General features: G+C 41.7%; 1 protein-coding gene across 3 annotated transcripts in view; it reads left to right on the top strand.

The window, feature by feature from the left end:
- DUS2 (dihydrouridine synthase 2) overlaps positions 1-22,166 on the top strand; it is a 403,339-nt gene that overhangs the window by 18,293 nt on the left and 362,880 nt on the right. For 2 of the 3 annotated variants that reach the window (XM_069216243.1, XM_069216241.1), the window contains one exon: positions 19,214-19,357. In XM_069216243.1, the coding sequence (XP_069072344.1) occupies positions 19,232-19,357 (126 nt within the window). In that variant the 5' untranslated portion in view covers positions 19,214-19,231. Of the gene's footprint in view, positions 1-13,189; positions 13,268-19,213; positions 19,358-22,166 lie in introns of those variants that run through there. The other variant, XM_069216242.1, reaches the window with a different exon arrangement.

The raw sequence follows: 22,166 nt of genomic DNA, 5'->3' as shown, positions 1-22,166 counted from the left end.
TTAACCTGTGTTGTTAATAGTTTTAAAGTCCCAGTTGCAGTCTCTCTTCAGTTAAACCTGTTCATCTCCGTCTTATGCCCATGTTATTTCAATACCTGAAGGCAGCAGTCTCGTGACTGATGCCAATCCATGTAGTCCTGTCCTGTAAAATCAGGAAGTATTTCAATATTTCAGGGCTGCGGCAGTTCTGTCATTTATAATTATGAGTATTAAGTGTTCGGCATTTTCAGTGGCATTTGGAGAAACTCAAAATTATAAATTCCAGAGAAGCCACAGCATCTTGGATGTGGACCTAGTTGTAGTTTGTCAAGCCTTTCAGTGCAAGCAATTAAGTAGATGTGGAAAAGTACACCAAATCAGCCAGTAGCATTAGGTTGAGATGAATGCTGCACTGAAGGAGGTGAATGATTATGTCTAAAGCCAATGAATGAGAGAGGGACCCAAAGACAAGTCATTGTATGTTCTAAGCAGTAGGTCAGCTTCTGTGCTGAAAAAAACGAAAAAAGACAGTTTCACAATTTTCTTATGGAGTTTTACATTGCTGCTGAAGTGCACACACATTTATTTAACTGTAGAGCTAATGTTTTCAGATCAGTATTGTTGCAAACTATGCATGGATCTTTATAGCAGTGACACATTTAGTGATAGGGTGACTAGACATCCTAGTTTATCAGGACAGTGCCTATTTACAAACCTGTGACACAAGATGCTTTTTTGGGACACACAAATGCTCTGGATTTTACTTCAGTTGCAGATCTGGTTAAGTGTAAACATTACTCTAACGTTCTGGTCTTTGCATGCCCCGCTAAAACTTGCACTCCAGGACAGCCTCTTTTGGCGGACAGAAGGGTACAGGATAGCTTCTCTGCTTAAACCCAGCATGTGCCTCAGGTGGTAGATTTAGAAGTGTTCAGTAACCCTAGGAGGCAGTGGTTCCCAACCTTTTGACTTCTGTGGACCCCCATGCTATGATTACTGGAATCCGGGGACCCCGACTGAATCATTATTGGAGTCTGGGGACCCCCTCCTAAGTCATTACTGAAAGCTGGGGACCTAATCTGTTAATATTCTTTAATTTTCTAAGCAGTCGCGGACCCCCAGGGGTCTCCGGACCACAGGTTGGGAACCACTGCTATGAGGGATAGGGTTAATGGTAGATGCACACCTGCTGAGACGGTTTATGCAGCTTTGCCTGAGGTGTTAGTGCAACTTCTTCTGTGACATAGGTTCCAACTTTAAAACAAAAAAGAAACGAGCATTGGCAAAGTAGGTTTCCCCTATGGCTTTGTCATTGTCCTTTTAAAAGCGTGCAGGTGAAAACTAAAAATAAATAATATATCCACCCCGTAGGCATTTGTACGCATAAATGATAGGATACATGATTTTGGAATATGTTTAAATTCACATGTTCTGTGATAAGGATTGTATAAACTGTTCTTGCACAGTGAGGGTGTCTTGTAGTGCTTAGTAATAAAATCAGCCATGATTCGGTACATAATTCAGTTCATGCGTCTTGTACTGAGGAAAAAATCAAACAAGGTGCCGTTCTGGGTCTCACGAAACATGGAGTCGGAAGACACCTCTCAATTCTCACAGTGCAATGAGCCAAGCACTCAACAAGCGCTACATATGTAGATGGCTGCCTGCTGAAACCATCTGCTCAAGACACACAGTGGCTGGGACAATCTGAGTTAAATGGTTTTCACAGAGAGAGAAAGAGAGCACCTACATGTTCACTGTCCAACATTAGCGTGCCCCGCGCCATTCACAGACTGCAGAGGAACACTACACATCTTTTTCCACACATTCACAACATCGTTTTTTATCTTTGATAGTGCGGTTCTGGTACGTGTGAGTCTGTTAAGCAGTCTTCCTTTCCCACAGGACAGGCAGATCTTATACACTTAGCTCGTTACATTAAGTTCAGATACGTCTTACAATTGGAAAGTGTTAGTATGTTAAAACACAGCGCAGTTCAAACTTGTATATGCCCTTCCTACTCTCACTCAGTCTGTTTCACCTATTTCATAATGTTTTCCCTGTCTCTCTCCTGTACCCCACCTGCCCCTCAAAAGCAACATAAGGTGTGGAATAGCTACAGTAATATCTCTATGGAAAATAGAAATGAAAGACATGTTTACAAATGCACCTACACGTTGCAGTGCATGTCTGACCGCTGTTCGCCTTCTCCTCCTGGACAGGAGACCAAGTGGCCCGGGGAGCTGCTTAAAAACCGGGCAGGGGTGGTCACCTCTTTAAGATGTACCTCTTTACGCAGTCAACTCCTAGTCTCCTTGCAGCACATGGAAATTGGACAGTGAATGCAAATTCTGAGTAGCTCTTCTAGTGCAACATTATTTTTTTATAGCATTCTGGTAACAGTAGCCCTAACTTTATAGTGGGATGACTAGGACTACATACACTAGAATGCAAAGACGTAACATGGGCTTAACAAGCCTCTAAAGTGGGAATCGTGAGAGCCCTGTGTTATTTTAGCTGAAGTTTACCCCTATTCCGACCAAGCAATAGCTGCACAAACTAAAGGCAGGAACTGAAATATGACAGCCTGCAAAGTGCACATATGCAGTGATTCCAGCAGGAGCAAGCCCAGCGGCAAAGGCCCAAAGTAGACTTTGAATGCCCCTCCACGCCACACAGTGCCACGCCATGACACACTGTGCCCCTCCACTTCTTGCCACACAATGCCACTCCAAACAGTGCCTCTCTACATAGCTCCATGTAACACGCCATTCCACTCCACACCAGACAGTGCCATTCAAATCCACTTAACACAATGCCAATATGCTCCCCACCACACACTGCCACTCTACTCAGTTGTAATTGTATTTATATAGTGCTTACTACCCTTTATGAGACATTGAAGCCCTTTGTTTCCTGCTACTCCACTCAATCCCACTCAACACAATGCCACTCCACTCCACACAGTGCCACTCATCTCCCCTCAGATCCACAAAATACGACTCCACTTCACACGTCACTCTACTCCACTCCAGACCATGAAAATCCACACTCCATGCCTCAGATTGTTACTCCATTCCACGCAATGCCACTCCACGTTAGACACTGCCACTCCAATCCACACAATGCCACTCCACTCAATTCCACTAGAGCTCGCATAGGTCGACCTACTGCCTTTGCCAATGCTTGTTATGTCAACAGTCTGCTCCGGCTTTTAGCTGTAGCAATGTGCTGAACCCAACACCAAGGTTAGTGTTAATGTATTGTTTAAATACAAGCGTAAATATGCTAATTGCAACTGTGTTTTTAATAGCAACAAAAAATAAATAAGGATAAATACAAATAGACGAGCAATAAATAAACCAACAATAAAACAACATTCAGAAACCAGATGGAATTGTCAACAATGTAAATACCACAAATCTGAAATTTTGGAGCCCAAGTTATGAAATTAGAAGAGACAATGCAGTTATTTTTAAGGAGTGAATAAAAAGCCCTCCTGAATTTCCGAACGTGTCCCAGTATGAACTTGTTTCGTATCAACTTACATAGCTCTAATAAAGGGCTGTTAATTATTTTTGTAACTGCAAGCACAACAGATTTTTGACACTACTGCATTCCCATAGCAAGAGTTTTTTTTCTTCAAACTCCCTTGCTCTTACTAATATTATAAAAGAAAATCCTGTTTAGTTATTGTCTAGAATATTTCATAGTCACTTTTTTGTCGTATAAATATGTATAGTATTCAGGATGGAGATACACTAAGCTTCCAATTTAGTTAAAACTAAGAGAAAGTTTTCCTGAGCTGTCCCTGAGAACTGGTCTCACGTTTATAGTCGAACGAATTACAAATGAAAGTTACTTGAGAGATAGATAATATGCTGAAATATTTTTGGAAACGTTGTAAGAAGTGCTGGTATGCTGATGGGGAGAACATATTGTTGTACATTCAGGACGGTTACCTACACAGTTGAGAATCACAGCAGGTTAGGATCTTAAAGTGGGCATGTTTATTCGATCACAGAAAATATGTCTCAAAGAGGGCAACAGGGAAACCGCCAACCAGAGTAAATCATCACTGAAAACGAACTTGAAAAAAACCTACATTATTCTACGAGGATATCAGTGGAAATCATGAAGCTGATAGCAAATATTGAGGATTAGATTTAATAAACTGGTGTCATGAAGGGTATTCTTCTCACTCAACACCTCCTCGGTTTTCTTTTTCCAATAATTTAAAAAGTTTGATTCTGTTTTCTGCTTGGGTCGCTGTATAACTCTATTGACTCGCAGCACCAGGAAACCACTTAGTAACTATTGTGCTTCATAGGTGGAAAATACAATGCATAAACCAATACAATTCATATAGCACACAAATGATAACGTGTTTGAAACAGGTTTCAGCAAATATTTATCATATGTGGGTTGCCGAGTATCTTGATATTCACTTTCCTAACTGTTGATATATTCTGAAATATTTGTTTAATTTATTTACAGGTATTTACATTTGTTGATGTGTTAGACAAATATTGACATCCTATAATCGTTACTATCACACTTCCTGTGACCTAGCAGTACTATTCCATTGTTCACTTTACAGAATATTCTCACTTTGCAAAGAAAAAATATTACACACCAATCTCCATGTTAAAAAAACAAATGGCATCTTGTTGGAAACATAGTGTGGCAAGATAGAAACAAAATTTAAAGACCTTTATTACTCACTCACCTTCTGAACTCCAGCATTGGTATTTTTGGGGGTGCCATTGCATCTCCCGCCTCCCTACTTCAGCTCCTATGGCAGTATAAAAATCATTCCAGTGCAGTCTTCAGTATGTGCCAAAAGAGAAAACGCTTGCCCATTGTAAGGAAATGCCTCCTTGGCATGGTTACCCCCTGACGTTTTGCCTTTGCTGATGCTAAGTTATGATTTGAAAGTGTGCTGGGACCCTGCTAACCAGGCCCCAGCACCATTGTTCTTTCCCTAAACTGTACCTTTGTCTTCACAATTGGTACAACCCTGGCACTCAGGTAAGTCCCTTGTAACTGGTACCCCTGGTACCAAGGGCCCTGATACCAGGGAAGGTCTCTAAGGGTTGCAGCATGTCTTATGCCACCCTAGGGACCCCTCCCTCAGCACATACACACTGCTTCACAGCTTGTGTGTGCTGGTGGGGAGAAAATGACTAAGTCGACATGGCACTCCCCTCAGAGTGCCACGCCAACCTCACACTGCCTGTGGCATAGGTAAGTCACCCCTCTAGCAGGCCTTACAGCCCTAAGGCAGGGTGCACTATACCACAGGTGAGGGCATATGTGCATGAGCACTATGCCCCTACAATGTCTAAGCAAAACCTTAGACATTGTAAGTGCAGGGTAGCCATAAGAGCATATGGTCTGGGAGTCTGTCAAACACAAACTCCACAGCACCATAATGGCTACACTGAAAACTGGGAGGTTTGGTATCAAACTTCTCAGCACAATAAATGCACACTGATGCCAGTGTACACTTTATTGTAAAATACACCAGAGGGCAGCTTAGAGATGCCCCCTGAAAACATACCCGACTTCCAGTGTGGGCTGACTAGTTTTTGCCAGCCTGCCACACACCAGACATGTTGCTGGCCACATGGGGAGAGTGCCTTTGTCACTCTGTGGCTAGTAACAAAGCCTGTATTGGGTGGAGGTGCTTCTCACCTCCCCCTGCAGGAACTGTAACACCTGGCGGTGAGCCTCAAAGGCTCACCCCCTTTGTTACAGCGCCACAGGGCATCCCAGCTAGTGGAGATGCCTGCCCCTCCGGCCCCTGCCCCTACTTTTGGTGGCAAGGCTGGAGGAGATGATGAGGAAAACAAGGAGGAGTCACCCCCCCAGTCAGGACAGCCCCTAATGTGTCCTGAGCTGAGGTGACTCTTACTTTTAGAAATCCTCCATCTTGTAGAAGGAGGATTCCCCCAATAGGATTAGGGATGTGCCCCCCTCTCCCCACAGGGAGGAGGCACAAAGAGGGTGTAGCCACCCTCAGGGCCAGTAGCCATTGGCTACTGGCCTCCCAGACCTAAACACACCCCTAAATTCAGTATTTAGGGTCTCCCAGAACCAAAGAAGACAGATTGCTGCAACCTAAAGAAGAAGAAGGACTGCTGACCTGAAGCCCTGCAGTGAAGATGTAGACAACAACTGATTTGGCCCCAGCCCCACCGGCCTGTCTCCCTACTTCGAAGAAAACTGCAACAGCGACGCATCCAACAGGGTCCAGCGACCTCTGAAGCCTCAGAGGACTACCCTGCATCTAAAGGACCAAGAAGCTCTCGAGAACAGTGGCCATGTTCAAGAAACTGCAACTTTCTGCAACAAAGAAGCAACTTTAAAGACCCCACGTTTCCCGCCGGAAGCGTGAGACTTTCCACTCTGCACCCGACGCCCCCGACTCGACCTACGGAAAACTAACACTACAGGGAGGATTCCCCGGCGACTGCGAGCCCGTGAGTAGCCAGAGTTGACCCCCCTGAGCCCACACAGCGATGCCTGCAGAGGAAATCCAGAGGCTCTCCCTGACTGCGACTGCCTGTAACAAGGAACCTGACGCCTGGAACCAGCACTGCACCTGCAGCCCCCAGGACCTGAGGGAACCGAACTCCAGTGCAGGAGCGACCCCCAGGTGACCCTCTGCCTAGCCCAGGTGGTGGCTACCCCGAGGAGCCCCCCCCCCCCTGTGCCTGCCTGCATCATTGAAGAGACCCCCGGGTCTCCCCATTGATTCCTATCTGAAACCCGACGCCTGTTTGCACTCTGCACCCGGCTGCCCTTGTGCCGCTGAGGGTGTACTTTCTCTGTCTGCTTGTCCCCCCCCCGGTGCCCTACAAAACCCCCCTGGTCTGCCCTCCGAGGACACGGGTACTTACCTGCTGGCAGACTGGAACCGGGGCACCCCTATTTCCATTGAAGCCTATGTGTTTTGGGCACCACTATGACCGCTGCACCTGTCTGGCCCTGAGCTGCTGGTGTGGTAACTTTGGGCTTGCCTTGAACCCCCAACGGTGGGCTGCCTTGGACCCAACTTTGAACCCTGTAAGTGTTTTTCTTACCTGTAAGCTTAACAAATACTTACCTCCCCCAGGAACTGTTCATTTTTGCACTGTGCCCACTTTTAAAATAGCTTATTGCCATTTTTGTCACAACTGTACATGCTATTGTGATTATTCAAAGTTCCTAGAATACCCAAGTGAAATACCTTTCATTTGAAGTATTACTTGTAAATCTTGAACCTGTGATTCTTAAAATAAACTAAGAAAATATATTTTTCTATATAAAAACCTATTGGCCTGGAGTAAGTCTTTGAGTGTGTGTTCCCCATTTATTGCCTGTGTGTGTACAACAAATGCTTAACACTACCCTGTGATAAGCCTACTGCTCGACCACACTACAACAAAATAGAGCATTGGAATGATCTCTTTTTGCCAGTATCTTACCTCTAAGGGGAACCCTTCGACTCGGTGCACACTACTTCTTACTTTGAAATAGTATATACAGAGCCAACTTCCTACACCTATCTGGCTGAAAAAGGCTGCCTCCTCTTGTAGTTCTTTGCACACATGTGAGAAAGAAGTGCAAAAAAGTATTTGCAATGCAATAGGTCTTACATTTGTGAGAGTTAGAGCTATTGGCTTTGTAAATGACAATGTCTTTTACCTATGTGTTTTGGTTTGGAGTGTAGTGGACGTATGCCAGATGCCAGGACAGGAGTCCAGAGGGTGATGGGGAAGCGCCCTGTGCAAGTGACGGTGACTGGGGTGGGTATTCGGTATGGGGCTTCTTCTTCTCCTCAAAAGAAGCAGTGCTGTTTGGGCGCTGTTTTAGACAGCACTTACGGAAGTGACATCTGCAAGGTCGCAGTAGCTGTGAGGGGACTGCCAAAGCTATGACACCAGTGAATTCTGAGAGAAGAAAGTGATGGAGTTTACTCCACTTTTGTGCACTATGATACACTGCTACTCTCACTGTGGCACCTTTGTGTTTAGCTTCTTTGCGCTATAGGGTTTGGAAAATGGCTGACTCTACTAACTGAACTCAATTTGAAGAGGCCCAATTTACATCCAAAGGCTAGATGTTTTTGCTATCAAGCTTGAGGCACTGAAATGCTTAAGTCTGTAGTCACAGCTCCTTTTCCACCATTTTGGAGACAACACCTTTCGCCATCTTTTTGCCTAGAGCTAAACTATGTGTTTGGTTGATGACCCTCTGGAGGTTATCAAGAGCACGTGCTATTGCCTAGTGTTAAGGTCTACTGAAGTCAGTTGGTTAATGCACCCACTGCAGAGGTCTTGACAGAATACGATTGTCACATATTACAATCCTGACTGCTTTTTCACCTCTATCTTTGCCAGTTTGATGCAAATAAATTATAGCAATTTTATTAGGAATGGCATCTGCTTTGCAGCGCTAGGAAATGGTAGAACCTGTATTAAGAAGTGCTGTATAAAAAAATAAAAAAAAGTTATTCCCAGACTGCCTCAACACACGCCAGACAAAGAACCCTATGGGAGAGGTGATGGCTTAAGGGCCAGAGCTGCTGATTTTGGAGCTGGGGAACATGGTTTGAGTCTCTATGCCGGCTCAACATCCTGTGATTCTGGGCAAATCACTTAATTTCCCCTTGCTACCAAAAATTAATGTGTTCTTGTATAATGTGACCAGTGCTCATGTAGAGCACTGTAATACCTTTGTATCGAGTTTGCGCTTTATAAAACTGCAAAAAAAAATAAAGCGCTCCAATACCTTTGTGTCGAGTTAGTGCTACATAAAACTGCAAAAAAAACATTAATAAAAAGACCCCGCAGACATTACAAAGAAACAGCAAGATGCCTGAAAACAAGGGTAAGAAACAACATACAGCCACCCTGCGTGAAGCAGTGAGGCAAAAGAAAAAAACAGTGCCACACACTAAGGTATCTGGCCGATGGTGCAAAAATCGATGTAACAGGGTCACTCACCAATTTGGTAACAAACCAGCCTCAAGGCGGGACATACATAAAGGATTTACCATCGGCATTAAGGGATTTTTGAAAGGCAGGCCCAGGAACCAATGAAAGTGATGGGCGTGTTTAAAGCCCACAGACTACATTACAACATGTCGAGAAGAGCAGCGCTTCTCCTTATATTCGCCCTAGATCTTGAACAACATTTCTGAATCTGTCGAGACAGCCCTGATCCCACATCAATTTAGTAAAAAGCTAAAGACGTGCCTCTTTAAAGAACACTACATCGAGATGTAGTAACATTTCACACTCCTAGAAACTAGAAATCAAATATTGACTATGTTTACCTTTGACCCTCTGCAGAACTCTACTGCCCTACAGATAGATTCAGGCTTTATAAATGCCACAAACAGAATACAGGCAAATTTCCCTTAAAAGATACAGAATGATGCAATGACAGTTTGTGGGAAGAGAATTCCAAACTTTACCTGTTAAGATTGAGAACGTGCAGCGTCCAGAGATTGTGGCATCTGAATCCAGGTACAATGAGTAGACGTGGCCTGGCGGAGAGAAACAACAGGGAAGGGGGCATAGTGAGACAACTTGTTCTGAAGATACCTGGGACCTGTTGCATGAAAGACGCAAAAGGTAATATAGAGTGTTTAAAACAGTCCCCCTTATTCTGTAAGCAGCCAGTGAAGTTTATTGATGGCAGCTGAAGAAGAGGCCTGATGAGGAAATTGCAAAGCCAGCCGTGGCCCTAGATAACATTAAAGCTGCATATCTGTAATAATATGCTGTCTTTAAGTGACAGTGCTCTACCATGTCATGGTTTAGTATTGTATTTGCTATATTGTGTTAAAAAATGCACCACCAGCTACATTCAACACCCTTCCCATTCTCCTGCTGTTTGGGTGGGGCTCATTTGCTACACTTGATTTGCATTTGTTGGTTTGGTACTGCATAAATAATATACATATTGCCCTAAGCTAACACTATATGTTCTGTGGCATAGCAGCCAGGGGGTTGAGCTCAGGTTAATTTTTTGACTTTGGTTGTTCACCCTGACAAGGTGTTGTGATAATTTCTTGAGGAGGCACCCACCCCTACCAATGATCCAGTTTCTTCCACATGTATATTAAGATGTTTGGGATTGTTCTTCCAAATTGAACAATCTGGTTCCATAGTCTGAGGGCTAGGCAGTCTTTGTTTACTTTGTTTAAGGGACCTCCAGAGTCAGTGTCGGCCTTCCTGTAGTTAGTCAGCCGCTCTGTGATGTAGACTTTTTCTTGTAGGTAGCATAGGCTCCGCAAGTGTACCACCTTGTGTCTTATGCAGGTGATCTTGAAATTGATGCGTGCTTCTAGCAGTAACCAGAGGAGTTGATTTAGGATCGATATTATAGGATCTGATTTCCTTGCATTCGCGAGTATACCTCCTAATGAATGCTGGGTAGCTTTAAGGTTGAAACCATTGATTATGGGTGGCCCTGCTAAAATGGAATTGATTTGATCTATATGGGAGAGTATCAGAGCTTGAATAGAAGATCTAAAGTCAGCTGGTGTAATTGAACTCTGGGTTGTCTGGGCACATGTGTTCCTATAGGTGTTATTGTCAGCTTATTGACATGCTCATTGAATCATAGGTTTTTGTCTACAGTGCAACCCAGTACGTTTGGCACTTGGGTAATTGTAGATTAAATTCCCAAGAGGATCAGGACTTCCAGACGTTTGTGAACTGGTGTGTTAGTCACTGGAATGAAGAAGGAAAAATTAGTCTTAATAGGATTCAATTTCAACAGGAAGGTAAACGTTTCTATCAATTAATGTAGTGGAGTGTAGGAAGAAGATAGTTGTGCGGCACTAATTTGCATATTAGGAAGTCTTGGAAAGGCAGATTGCTGGATATTTTCCTTATGAAAAAGAAAAGCACATTGAAAAGAAAACCACCCTTTCTGTATGTACTGATCTTAGCAAAGCACGTTTGTTATGAAATGTTGCTCTCAGAACCCCAACCATCGGCTGATTATCTGAAAAATGTTGGGGAAATGTTCTATAATTCTACATTGGAGAACCTATACCTTGCTCGAGCATGTAGTGATCAGAGTCTGTCAGACATGCTAAGAGACTGAAAGGAATTTGTGCAGGGACTCCTCCAGCCACATGATTGCATGCCTCCCTGAATGGAGAGACTTTATTCTTTGTATGTAAGTAATTATAGCCTGTGTATATTGCATTTAGAGTCCGCATGATTGATTAGAACAGTTATAAAAGGGGATGAATAAATTTTGTTTTGCCACTGTGGGAAATCTATAACATTTTTTTTAATTGATTTTACACTTCTTCTAGTACTTGTTTTATTTATTTATTTATATATGATACAGGTGTCTATAAAGAACCATGTGTCACTGTCTTTGTTATAATTAACAAAAAAGAGTTTTATAATATGAGGTGGACCAAGCTAACTGGCGTTTAGTGGACAGATTTGGACAATTGGACAAAGCTCTGCCTGGATATTTAGACATTCTGCCATGCTAGATTAGCTAGTACAGTTGCTCTGAGAAGCAGTGGCTGTTAGGTCTACTCTGATGGGAGGACATGTATTGTACTGATGAGGAGGCTACACTGTGGGAATTGTGAATGGAATGGTCCACGATCAGTCTTCTGTAACATTTTACTGGACCGTTTCAGAAGCCCACACCAAAAAGATTTGTCTTTCAGATGTCTTGGAACAGGAAGGCAAAGCAAGAAATTCTGTACTTTACCTACTGGTGGGATATATGAAGATGTTGTCCTACTGCTGACTTCCTCAACTACTTCATAACTGAAATCTAAATTTTTGGAGACCATTTTATTGATCTAGCTATCGTGGACAGTTAAGACCCAAGTTTGCTGTGAAAAGTGTGGTTTGCCTGCTGAGAGAACTTTAACTTCTGGCGCTGTGTACTTGCAGAAGAGCACATTTGTCCATAGAGAGCTTCTGGCTTGTAGAGGACTGTGATTTAACTGGAAGCATTGTGTATATAGATTGGAGTAGACCCTTATCAGTTACTTTGAAACACTGGATCTTCTGTGGAACATGTGTCTTAAGATCCTAGTGGTTTCAAAGCCTTGTTCCATTGGGAGCTGGTGGTCCATTTGAAGAAATCCCATTCAACTAGGACTACCATAAGGACCTGCTGCAGTTGTTCTCAGTGAAGGTTAACCCCCAAGTATCTTTCTCAAGTCCTGGGTCCCCAGAGAACAGAACAGAAATTAAGCACAACAGCTTAGAAAGTAGTGGTCCAGCTGGAGTTCCCAGTCCACCCATTTGAAAGCCTTGAAATTCCCCCAGAAAGGCAGTAGGCCACAACATGCAGGTTGATTGCAGCTCAGGCTGCTTGACCTTTATAAACACCCTTTAACTTAGGTTCTTAGATTGAAGAATATTCATAGTGTGTTGCTACCCTCCACTGTGCACCTATGATACAGTACTCCCTTTTTTTAATGGATATTAGTGGGACACAGTTTTTATACATTCTTATCTTTTGCAAATTAGATTTGTATTCCGTCTTTATGTTTGATCTCCCCAGACAATTTTCAATTGCTGAAATGGTTTCCTTATACTAAACCTGTTGTGGAACTTAAGTTCTTCATTTTTTTTTCCTTTTGTTATTTACTATGCCACTATGCATTTAACTGAGGATTCCCCTGTTGCTCAGATCATGCTATCAAAGACGAGCAAAGGTTACTCTTGTTGAAACTTGTTGTGCCTCAGGAAAGTGTTCTGACAATACTCAACATGATACATTCCTGAAACACACAAAAGATAACACCCTTTACTTCACCTCCACCAACATGACTAAACTTACATTTAATCCTTTGTTTGCAAGTGAGCCTGTCTGACCATACAGCTATCTCCTTTGACCTCCACAACATAGCATCCTCACAAATAGACAACTAAGCTCCTGAAGAGCATTCAAGAACATCACTGATTAAAAGTATCGATGTTTTTCTCCGGAGTGTGGAGTTGGGCACTCCCACAAAGTACTGTTGTACCAAACTGTGGAGTGGTGTAAGGTGAAACCAGAACACAAATATTTGTACAAATTGTTTAACTGACATGTAATGAGGATTAGGGAGTAATCCTTCCCAGACCATCTGATTGCACTTGTGTTTGCTGTTTTATCCACAGAGTGGAAGAACTGGAATCGCCACCCCTTGGAGGTGTATCTAAATGTGTTACATTTAAAAATCCATCTGCACTAAACAGCATGACCCGAAAGGATCCTCTCTGCTTCAGATACCAGAATTAATCAAAATATGAATATGGTATGAGCTATATAGGTGTAGAATTCGATGTCAAAGTCCCTAGTGGAATTTCGTCAGGTAATGGAAGCAATCATTAAATAGAAATTGGAGTTTAATGAGAAGTATTGCCTCATTTGAAATCTACATGTTTTACAAAGGAAGGATTAAAAAGATACAAAATTGAAAAAACATGAAACAGGGGTGTGGAATTTAAAAAGAAAAAAAAAATCTGCTGGTCCGTGGGCTAGGTTGCTTATTAAATCTACTTGTGCATGTTAACAAATCTACTTGTCCCTTTGGAGCCATGTAGTGCAGCAGTCTCATTATGTAAGAGCTCTGATAATAGCCTCTCTGATTATGCCAGGGCTAATATTATGGTAGGGCTTGAATACCAGCAATTTCAAGCTCTGCTATATAAATTTTCCTATTTTGCCACCTTTTTGCATAATCTACACTCTGGGGCTGGAGGAAGCAGTTCCAGGGCTGGAATGCCTTTGAGTCACTGCAAACCTATTAACATGCATGTTTTAAGGATTTTCACCAGCTCTTCTCTAATCTTTTCCTGTACTGAGAAAGGTTTGAAATGTACTCCTGACAAGGGCGGAAGTAGAAGTTTTTCCAGCGTTGGGGGGAAAAAAGTGGCTGGTGCAAAAGTGAACTTATAAACTCTCAGTAGATTTTCCCATGAGCAAATCTACACGTGCATATTTGCTTGTGATAAAATACAGTTCACAAACATGTTCTAGGAGTACAAGCTCCTGACTAATTCTGTAAAATTCGTATGAATTCATGAAAACCATAAATGCAAAAACGTATACCATGGGTGCACTTTTGTGAATTTCTTTAAGGATTGGGCCCCTAATTGGGTCTGGCGTTAAACAAGACATTTTGTTTTTATTAAAATTCTGCTTCTCTCTCTATCCTTCGGCTGGCTTTACTGTGAGTGATAGTATTCTTGTTTTCTACAGATAGCACTTTGGAACACTGCTCTTCCACAAGGAGCACATTGGCACTCACAGTAATTTTGTTCAGTGCCAGGAACTACTCTGGCAATGTGTGCTTTTTGAGACCCAAAAACTGTTTTTGCTTTTTGCCATTGTTTATTATAATGGTGAGGGACTGGTGGCTCCACAACAATACAAAAGCCATATCAAAACAAGACACGCATAGACAAAACCAAAAGACTGACAACGAATGTCCGATCGGTTGGCTTTGCCAGTGCTTGTTTAGTTCATGTTTCTCATACTCTTGTTGAAAATGGTTACGCTGATTTTCCAAAGTGAATATTTTTGGGGAAATATTAGCATGCATTAACACATTTTAGTAAACAATGCTTCAAATAAATAGTACCTACAATTTCTCAGAAAGTTAGCAAAACATTTTTTTTTTCTACTTGCATTTCTTTTCTCTCAACATTTTATTTTGAAAGCAAAGAATCAACAATCTTGGTTCTAAATTTCTGCAAATATTTGCATCTAATAGAAAAGCATCCTGGGAGCATTATACATAGCTTCATATTGTTAAACGTTTTAAACATCTGTACACTTTTTTTTCTGTAACCACTGTCAGTAGTGCAGTATGACCTTATAGTGTTTATTTAGAGTGCTCACCCTAATTTAAAGGCTTTGCATTAATGAACCCTAAATGCAAGTTTGAACAGCATTAACATATGGATACAAATATTACCTCAACTGCAGACAGTTTCTTTCCCTCTAAACTGGCAGCCAAAGGGTTTGTGGTGCGGGGGTTGGGCCTACTTACACCAAGAATGAAATAAACATGAAAACTTGTTGTCCTTGACTCCAAACAATATGTCCTGGGTGTCTGGCTATAGAATTCCACACCCCTGATAAAAGCAGCTTCTGTGAACTACTATCTTTCTGACCTATTCTTTCAGATTAGATAAGACGAACTGCAACTTCCTTTTGTTTGTCTACTTATTGAGGAAGATGGGTCATGATAGCCATGCGAAAGATCCATATAATCTTTCACAAAAGATGCAGATGGGACATGTGTCATCTTTCCTTCAGATTGCAGTTTGGGTGAATATTTCTCTGCCTTGGCACTCCTGGATTAACTGTTGTCATCCAAATGTCACCAATAATCACATCACCAACACGTGGTGAGTGAGGAACGCAACATAATAACCGAAAAGTCATAGATCACACTGTCTGATAGGTTTCCTGATGTCTGTGCTGGAAGAAGCCCCCTAAATTCATGTTGGTTGCTACAAAAGCTTTACTTTGTGACGCCACCTCCATTTCTTTAGTAACATTTATTTTACAGTGCAATAAATTATTAAGTTATTGGTTTGCAAATGATAACCTTCATGGATGCTACTGCTAGTTCTTCATGAGGACTGCAGGTCGTTTTTTGGTTGTAGCTCGGAATAGTAATTACCACTAACAGCATTTGCTTGTGTGATTATTAATTTCTATTCAAATTCAGAGAGTCTTGATGAGAGACATCTTGGCCATATCTCAAACAATCAGGTAAACATGGATGCTACATTCAAAAATAGTTCCATACTGTCTTAACAACCATTTTGATGAACCAGTTTTAAAAGTAGGTCATTTGGCATTTGAAGCATAGCGTACCATTACATTTCTCATTTACTTTCCATTTCCTCTTAACTGCATTCAATCAGATATCTTTTGAAGTTATTTTATTTTCTCTATCTTACGTGGCCAGACCCAATTAGATCAAATCTCAAGTAGGAGGGTATTTGTGGTAATTGGAAATCAGTGTAGCCTCTCTGCACTATTAATACTTTGGATACACGTTGAAAAATATAACAGCAGACATTATATTGAAGGTTCAAGCCCCTTTGGTAGCGCCCAATAACTTATAGAAATGTATTTCCATGGAATGCATTGCAAACTAAGTGTCTACTCATTTATTAACACATAAACCAGACTTTAGTATGACTGCTCTATCCTCAAGCTGTCCTTGACCTCTCTGCATATAAAAGTCCTTATACACCCCCAGTCAATAATTTATCACATCCGGAATTCAGACTACTCATTTGCTTTCATACAATGTAGGAGTCGAATGACACCTTATTGCCCTTCATCCCATCTTGGGAATTCCTCTCAGACTCCTAGTGATAGGGGTGACTACAAGATGCTCTGCTTGACCCACAAAATCTCTGATTCCCCCCGCGCCCTCCAAACACATTCTCGCTCCTTGATTTCAGGACCTCCTTTAACCACCCAATATCTCTGCACAAATCGAAATGACTGCATCAATGACAAATTTCATGCAGCCACTTCAGCATTTCACCACTTACCACTCCTCTACCTCACCAACACCCCTCTTGGTATGCTTATCCTTTCGTTCATAGAAATACCTTGTTTCTTCAGTGTGAAGCCCATCTCGATTCACCACGCCAGGCAGCTAAACCTCATATTTTTCAATCCAAGCACTCAAAATCTGGAATCATGCCAAACGATATTGAAGTACAATCATCCCTTTTATTTTAAAGCCGTAAAGTTTCTCTTCTTGTAGTTCGTTAGCTACAAGGACAGTCACTAAATCACCACCAGTTTGCTGTTTCGGTCCTTGAGGTTATGTTGTTTACTTGTAACCTGCACTAGAGGAACTAGTTCAGTTTTACATATGTCTCTTGAAAGCTGACTCTGACAATGAATGTGAAATTATGGATTTATAGTAAATGAGACACTAGGCAAGTAGTAGGGAATGGGTTGAGGAGTAAGAGGGACCACCATGAAGCAAACCTTATTTGCTGTTTGTTACAAAATACTTGTATTATGAAGTAGCATTTGTATAGCACTTACTACCCTTATGTTATGTGGGGTGTTGACTTGCTTATCCACCAATAGAGCAAGCTATGCAGTGAAGTGTGTGGGGCTGAAAAAGAATTGTTTTTATTTTGAGTCTATGTTGGATGCATTTGTATGTCATGCTTGTTGACCACCGTGGTGCTGTTATTGTGTTATGGGATATATTGCCTGGCAGTGTTATAGATGAGGGTATATCATTATGCAAATTATAATTGTAACAAAGACTTGCCAGTCTAGCTACAGGGGAATAGGGATGATGTGAACCTGTACACCAAAAATGGGGTAATGTGAGAAGGCCCATTAATTGATATGGCAACATGTGCGAGGTAGAGATGCTATTGAATGAGTAAAAGGATACCAAAAGGACAAGAATAAGAATTTGTGACATAAGCCGTAGTCCAGCACATTTTTTTTATTTCATTTTTTAGATCTATTTATTTCTTTAAAGGCAAGGGTAGGGCTACTTCTGAACAAATACACCCCATGAATTTGACAGAGACCTGAGTAGCAAATACCCACTATAAAAGGCCAAGATTGCGCCTACTCCTGCCGTGACAAAAGAAGGCAACATTTTGCCAAAAGCCTCCCTCAAGTTCTCGAAGGCTGGCAAGGGGTGGGCAAGCCCAAGCCTGGTCATCGCTCAGACACAAATACTTGCACTCTGCATATGCGAGGGTAAGCGAAGAAACGATTGGTAGGTTGCTGTCCTGACAGCACAAGAGCAAATCAGCCTGCCTCACGTTACCCTCACCCGTGTATTTGAGGAAATTACTTTAGTTAGGTCCAAGAGACACTCTTTTTTTATTTTTTTATTTACATAAGGCAGCATATTCCTGACTTCTGTGGATTCCCTCCCAGAACGACTTCCACTTTCATTATTAGCAGTGAATGACATTTCGGAGGTAAATATATTCTATGTGGTTAAAGAAGAAGCACCCTCCATCTATTTTTTTTTGCTAGTACAGCTGCATGGCACCAGTTTGGTAGCTTGTTTATGTGAATTGAACCCGATTCTACTTATTGCCTTGGTTTTGAAAGGATAAGATTCTTATTTTAGCCAATGGCAGTGGCAGCCCGTCCTTTAGGGCGGAGGGACCTAGCCCCCCCCCCCACCTTTTGCCCCTCATGAAGAGTGTCTGTCAGGCTGAACAAAGGCCAGCCTGATAGACACTCTTCATTTTCAGCTCAGACAACCAGAAGTGAGCCATGCGCGATTTGCGCAGACTCCTGGCTGCCTGAGCTGAACTTTGCTGGGCTGAGGAGGTCACAGCTCCTATGGGTGTGACCTCCTCGACTCAGCAAAGGTTCCTTGAGACCCTCCTCTGGGTGACGAGGAAAGCGTCACCCATTGACACTCGCCCTGTTCGCTTCAGGTTTAAGCCCCGAAGCGCCCAGGGCGAGTGTCAATCAGTGACACTTCGTCACAGAGTAGGGTGGGGTCAGCAGTCTTACTGACCCCATCCCACTCTGTGACGAGGCTGGGACTGCTGCCTTCCCTCATTGGCTGACCTAGAGTCAGACAATGAGGGAAGGCAGCAGTCCCCACCTTCCTGGGACCTGGAGGCTGAAGGTAAGTGTGTGTGTGTGTGTGTGTATGTGTGTGATGTTTTAAATTGAATGTTTGGTGCGCGCGTGCATGTTTGAGTGTTGTTAATGGATGTGTGTGCGTGTGTGTGTGTATGTAAAAGAATGAGTGTGTGTGATCTTTTAAAATGAATGCTTGGTGCATGCGTGCATGTTTGAATGTTATGAGTGTTAATTGATGTGCGTGCGTGTGTGAAAGAATGAGTGTGTGATGTTTTAAAATGAATGTTTGGTGTGTGCGTGCATGTTTGAATGTTATGAGTGTTGTCAATGGATGTGCGTGCGTGCATGTCTGAAAGAATGAATGAATGAATGAGTGTGTGTGTGTGTGTGTGCTTCCCGCCCGCCCCCCTCCCTCCTAAAGCTGCCAGCCGCCACTGGCCAAAGGGAGTTCAGCCTGTGACCTGTAGGTTGTGCTATCATTGCTTCAGTAGCTCACTAAATTATCTCCTCACAACATTGAATGAGAGTTTCCATTTTTGCCGATGTTAAGTTAGTAGTAAGCTACCAATCTAAGGAAGTGAATGATCTTATGTTCCATATCAAATTATGTATCTTTTGCTCTATTGTTGTCTTTCAGATTACAGGAAAAAACGTAATGATTATGAATAGTACAGCACTTTGTTACAGAAGTAAGAACATTCTTGCTCCGATGGTCCGTGTTGGGATGCTGCCAATGCGTCTTTTGGCATTGGATTATGGGGCCGATATAGTTTACTGTGAGGTATGTTGAAACTGCTCCTCATTAGGTGCTAGGACCGAAATATGTATTTGAGATAAAACTATATAGCTTTGTACTTTTGTTAATATGAACCTAATTTTTTGTATACATTTTATATGATGTGGTGTGAGAAAGAAGAATCCAGTGAAGTTGTGGCTAACATTAAAGTAGTAGGTGTCAGAAACCCTAAAATAAATTGTAAATTTGTGATGTTTATTATAAAATGTATTGTGAATGTTTTCCTTTTTCTGCAATTGTTCATTAATTTTGCTTGTTACAGCATTTTGTTTCTTCCCCCAAATAAACTGTTTAAACTGAACTAGTGTATCGCGGACTTGCACCTTTCTGCTTTTTTTAAACAAAAGGTTTGAGCCTCAAATGTAGACCTACCGCTGTTTCAAACTGAACTATTTTCTAAGGTTTAATTGTATTTGTGTGTTCTATGAGGGAAAGCAGAAGGAGGAAAAGAAAGTTAATTTGGAACACAGAACCATTTCCTTTTAATTCTGCAAGGAGTTGCAAAGTCAAATATAAGTTTCAATAAATAAAATGAAGTCATGAACTTACTCTGTTACACCTCACCACTCTAAAAAGATATATTCAACTTTACAATTCTTAACAGGTGATTTAAAAAAAAAAAAGAAATCCCACAGCACAAATTACAACTAAGGACTGCATATCGAACAAACAAAATACACTGCTTCAAGTTTAGTAGTTATTCTATACTAATTTAAAAAGTTTTTTTTAATACTACGCTTTTCCTATAATAGAAAAAACAATCGACTTAAATAAGTTGACTGGAACATTCCATGCTTATTCCACATTTACAGCTCTCTCCCCCTATTTTATTAAAACATTTAGATATCACCCCTACTACATGAATTCCACAGGGATATTGTAGATGTCTTCAATGATAACTCCTTAAAATAGTGTTCTTTTCAAGCTATACCTATCCATCGTATTTCTGATTTAGATAACATTATTGGGAATGTTGAAATGGGAGAGGTTATAGAGTTGGACTGTAATCTTTTCCAATGGCTTTCTCAAACTTGCTGCCCATTTTAAATCGCTAACCTATGCTTCCTTTTTTACAATAAGAGGCAATTTTATCGTCCCGCAAAAGTTATCAATCTATTACAACACCCTAAGGTTTGCTTCATGGATAGTAAATGCCAAGATTTCAGACTTGTCTTTATGATTGTTGCCTGTACCATTGATGATTTGGGCAAACTCAACACAGATTTGAGGCATTGATCCTCAATTCCTTCCCAATGCTGTGTCTTGCTCATATATAAACATCTGATTTGTACAGCAGTTAGGTTTGTACCATTACTTTAAATGCTGTCAGTACTGGGAATGAATCAGGACTACTGTAATCTTCCCTGAATTTACATAGCCCGGCAATAGTAGGTAATGCATAGTGTAGCAAGGTGAAAGTATTAAATGGTATGCCTAGGCAGTCTTACCATGGAATACCAACACAATACCCAGTAGTGGACCTCAGATTCACTCTCAGCAAAGCTTAGCTCAGTCCTGGTAGTGTGGCAAAGAGCTGTCAGGCTTCTTAGAGGAACATGTGTAAAGCATTTCACATTACCAACATTGACGATAAGTAAATGACATGACTCAAGAGAAATCTGATGCAAATTTAGAAAATAGATTAGATTTGAATCTTAATTTAGAAACAAAACAAAACAAAACAAACTTTGTAGCTTTTGCACAACCAGAGTTATGAATTTGTAAGTCTTCGGAAAATACAATACTTTACAGATTTAAAGGGCTTCCTTTGAACTTGAGGTTCTGCAGGGACATATGCCCTTACTCATGGAACAGTGCACCCTGCCCCCTGGGCCAGAGGAGGCCTACCTTAGGGGTGACTGACCTGGCCATGGGCAGTAACGGGGACTCTGCACATGGTGTGGGCAGAGCCTCACTTGAGCAGCAGGCTGCTCGTGCAGGCTGACATGGCAGCTCTGCAGTCTCTTTTACTTGGGGCACTCATGGTGGCACAATCAGTGCTGAAGGCCTGGGGTTCCCCTTTACGACCCTTGCCCTGAGTACCCTGAGTACAATTTAGTAGGGACTTACAGGGGTGGTATGGTCTTGCCAATTGGTGTATACAATTTGACATACAATTAAGGGAAAGAGCATTGGTACTCAGGGCTGGTTAGCAGGCGTCTGTACACTGACAAGTCAAAAACAACAGCATGTAGGGGGCATCTGCAAAGAAGTTCAGTTGACTACATGTAGGATTTCAAAACATCGTAATGTCTTCCAACTTAAATTTGCTGAAAGCTTCATACGTAAATGTTTATGAAACTATTGTTTTTACTACATACGATTGAAATAATTTCTTCCTGGATGGACACTATCATAGTTTTCAATTGATCTATATTAATAATTAGCCTTTTGGATTTTCAGTATGTAGGGAAAGCATTCAGTTTCCTTTGTAATCCTAGTGGGACAATGTCTATAATCATCAAATTATCAGCGTAAAGGAGACAACTCATCAAAACCTCCCATCTTTGGAGAAAAAGAAGCTGTACTTAACAAGACGGATGGCAAGTCCATTAAATATAGTGCAAACAGCCCGGGTGCCAACAAATAGCTCTGTTGTAAACCTTTCCTTATTGGAATTTTATCCACTAAAGCACCATTATGGTCCAATTCCTGTCTTGCCCAGTTTTCTTTATAGATTTCTTTCAATATTCCTAATAAGCCTGCCAGAATTTCCAGCTCTTTTAAATCATCCGAGAGTATCTCCCAATTAACCAGGTCAAGTACCACCGGAAGTCGACAAAACAAGTTGTCC

This window comes from Pleurodeles waltl, chromosome 12 (genome assembly GCF_031143425.1).
Source record: "Pleurodeles waltl isolate 20211129_DDA chromosome 12, aPleWal1.hap1.20221129, whole genome shotgun sequence".
Classification (NCBI taxonomy): domain Eukaryota; kingdom Metazoa; phylum Chordata; class Amphibia; order Caudata; family Salamandridae; genus Pleurodeles; species Pleurodeles waltl.
The sequence above is the reverse complement of the archived record's forward strand: the minus strand, read 5'-3'. Positions and strand labels throughout refer to the sequence as shown.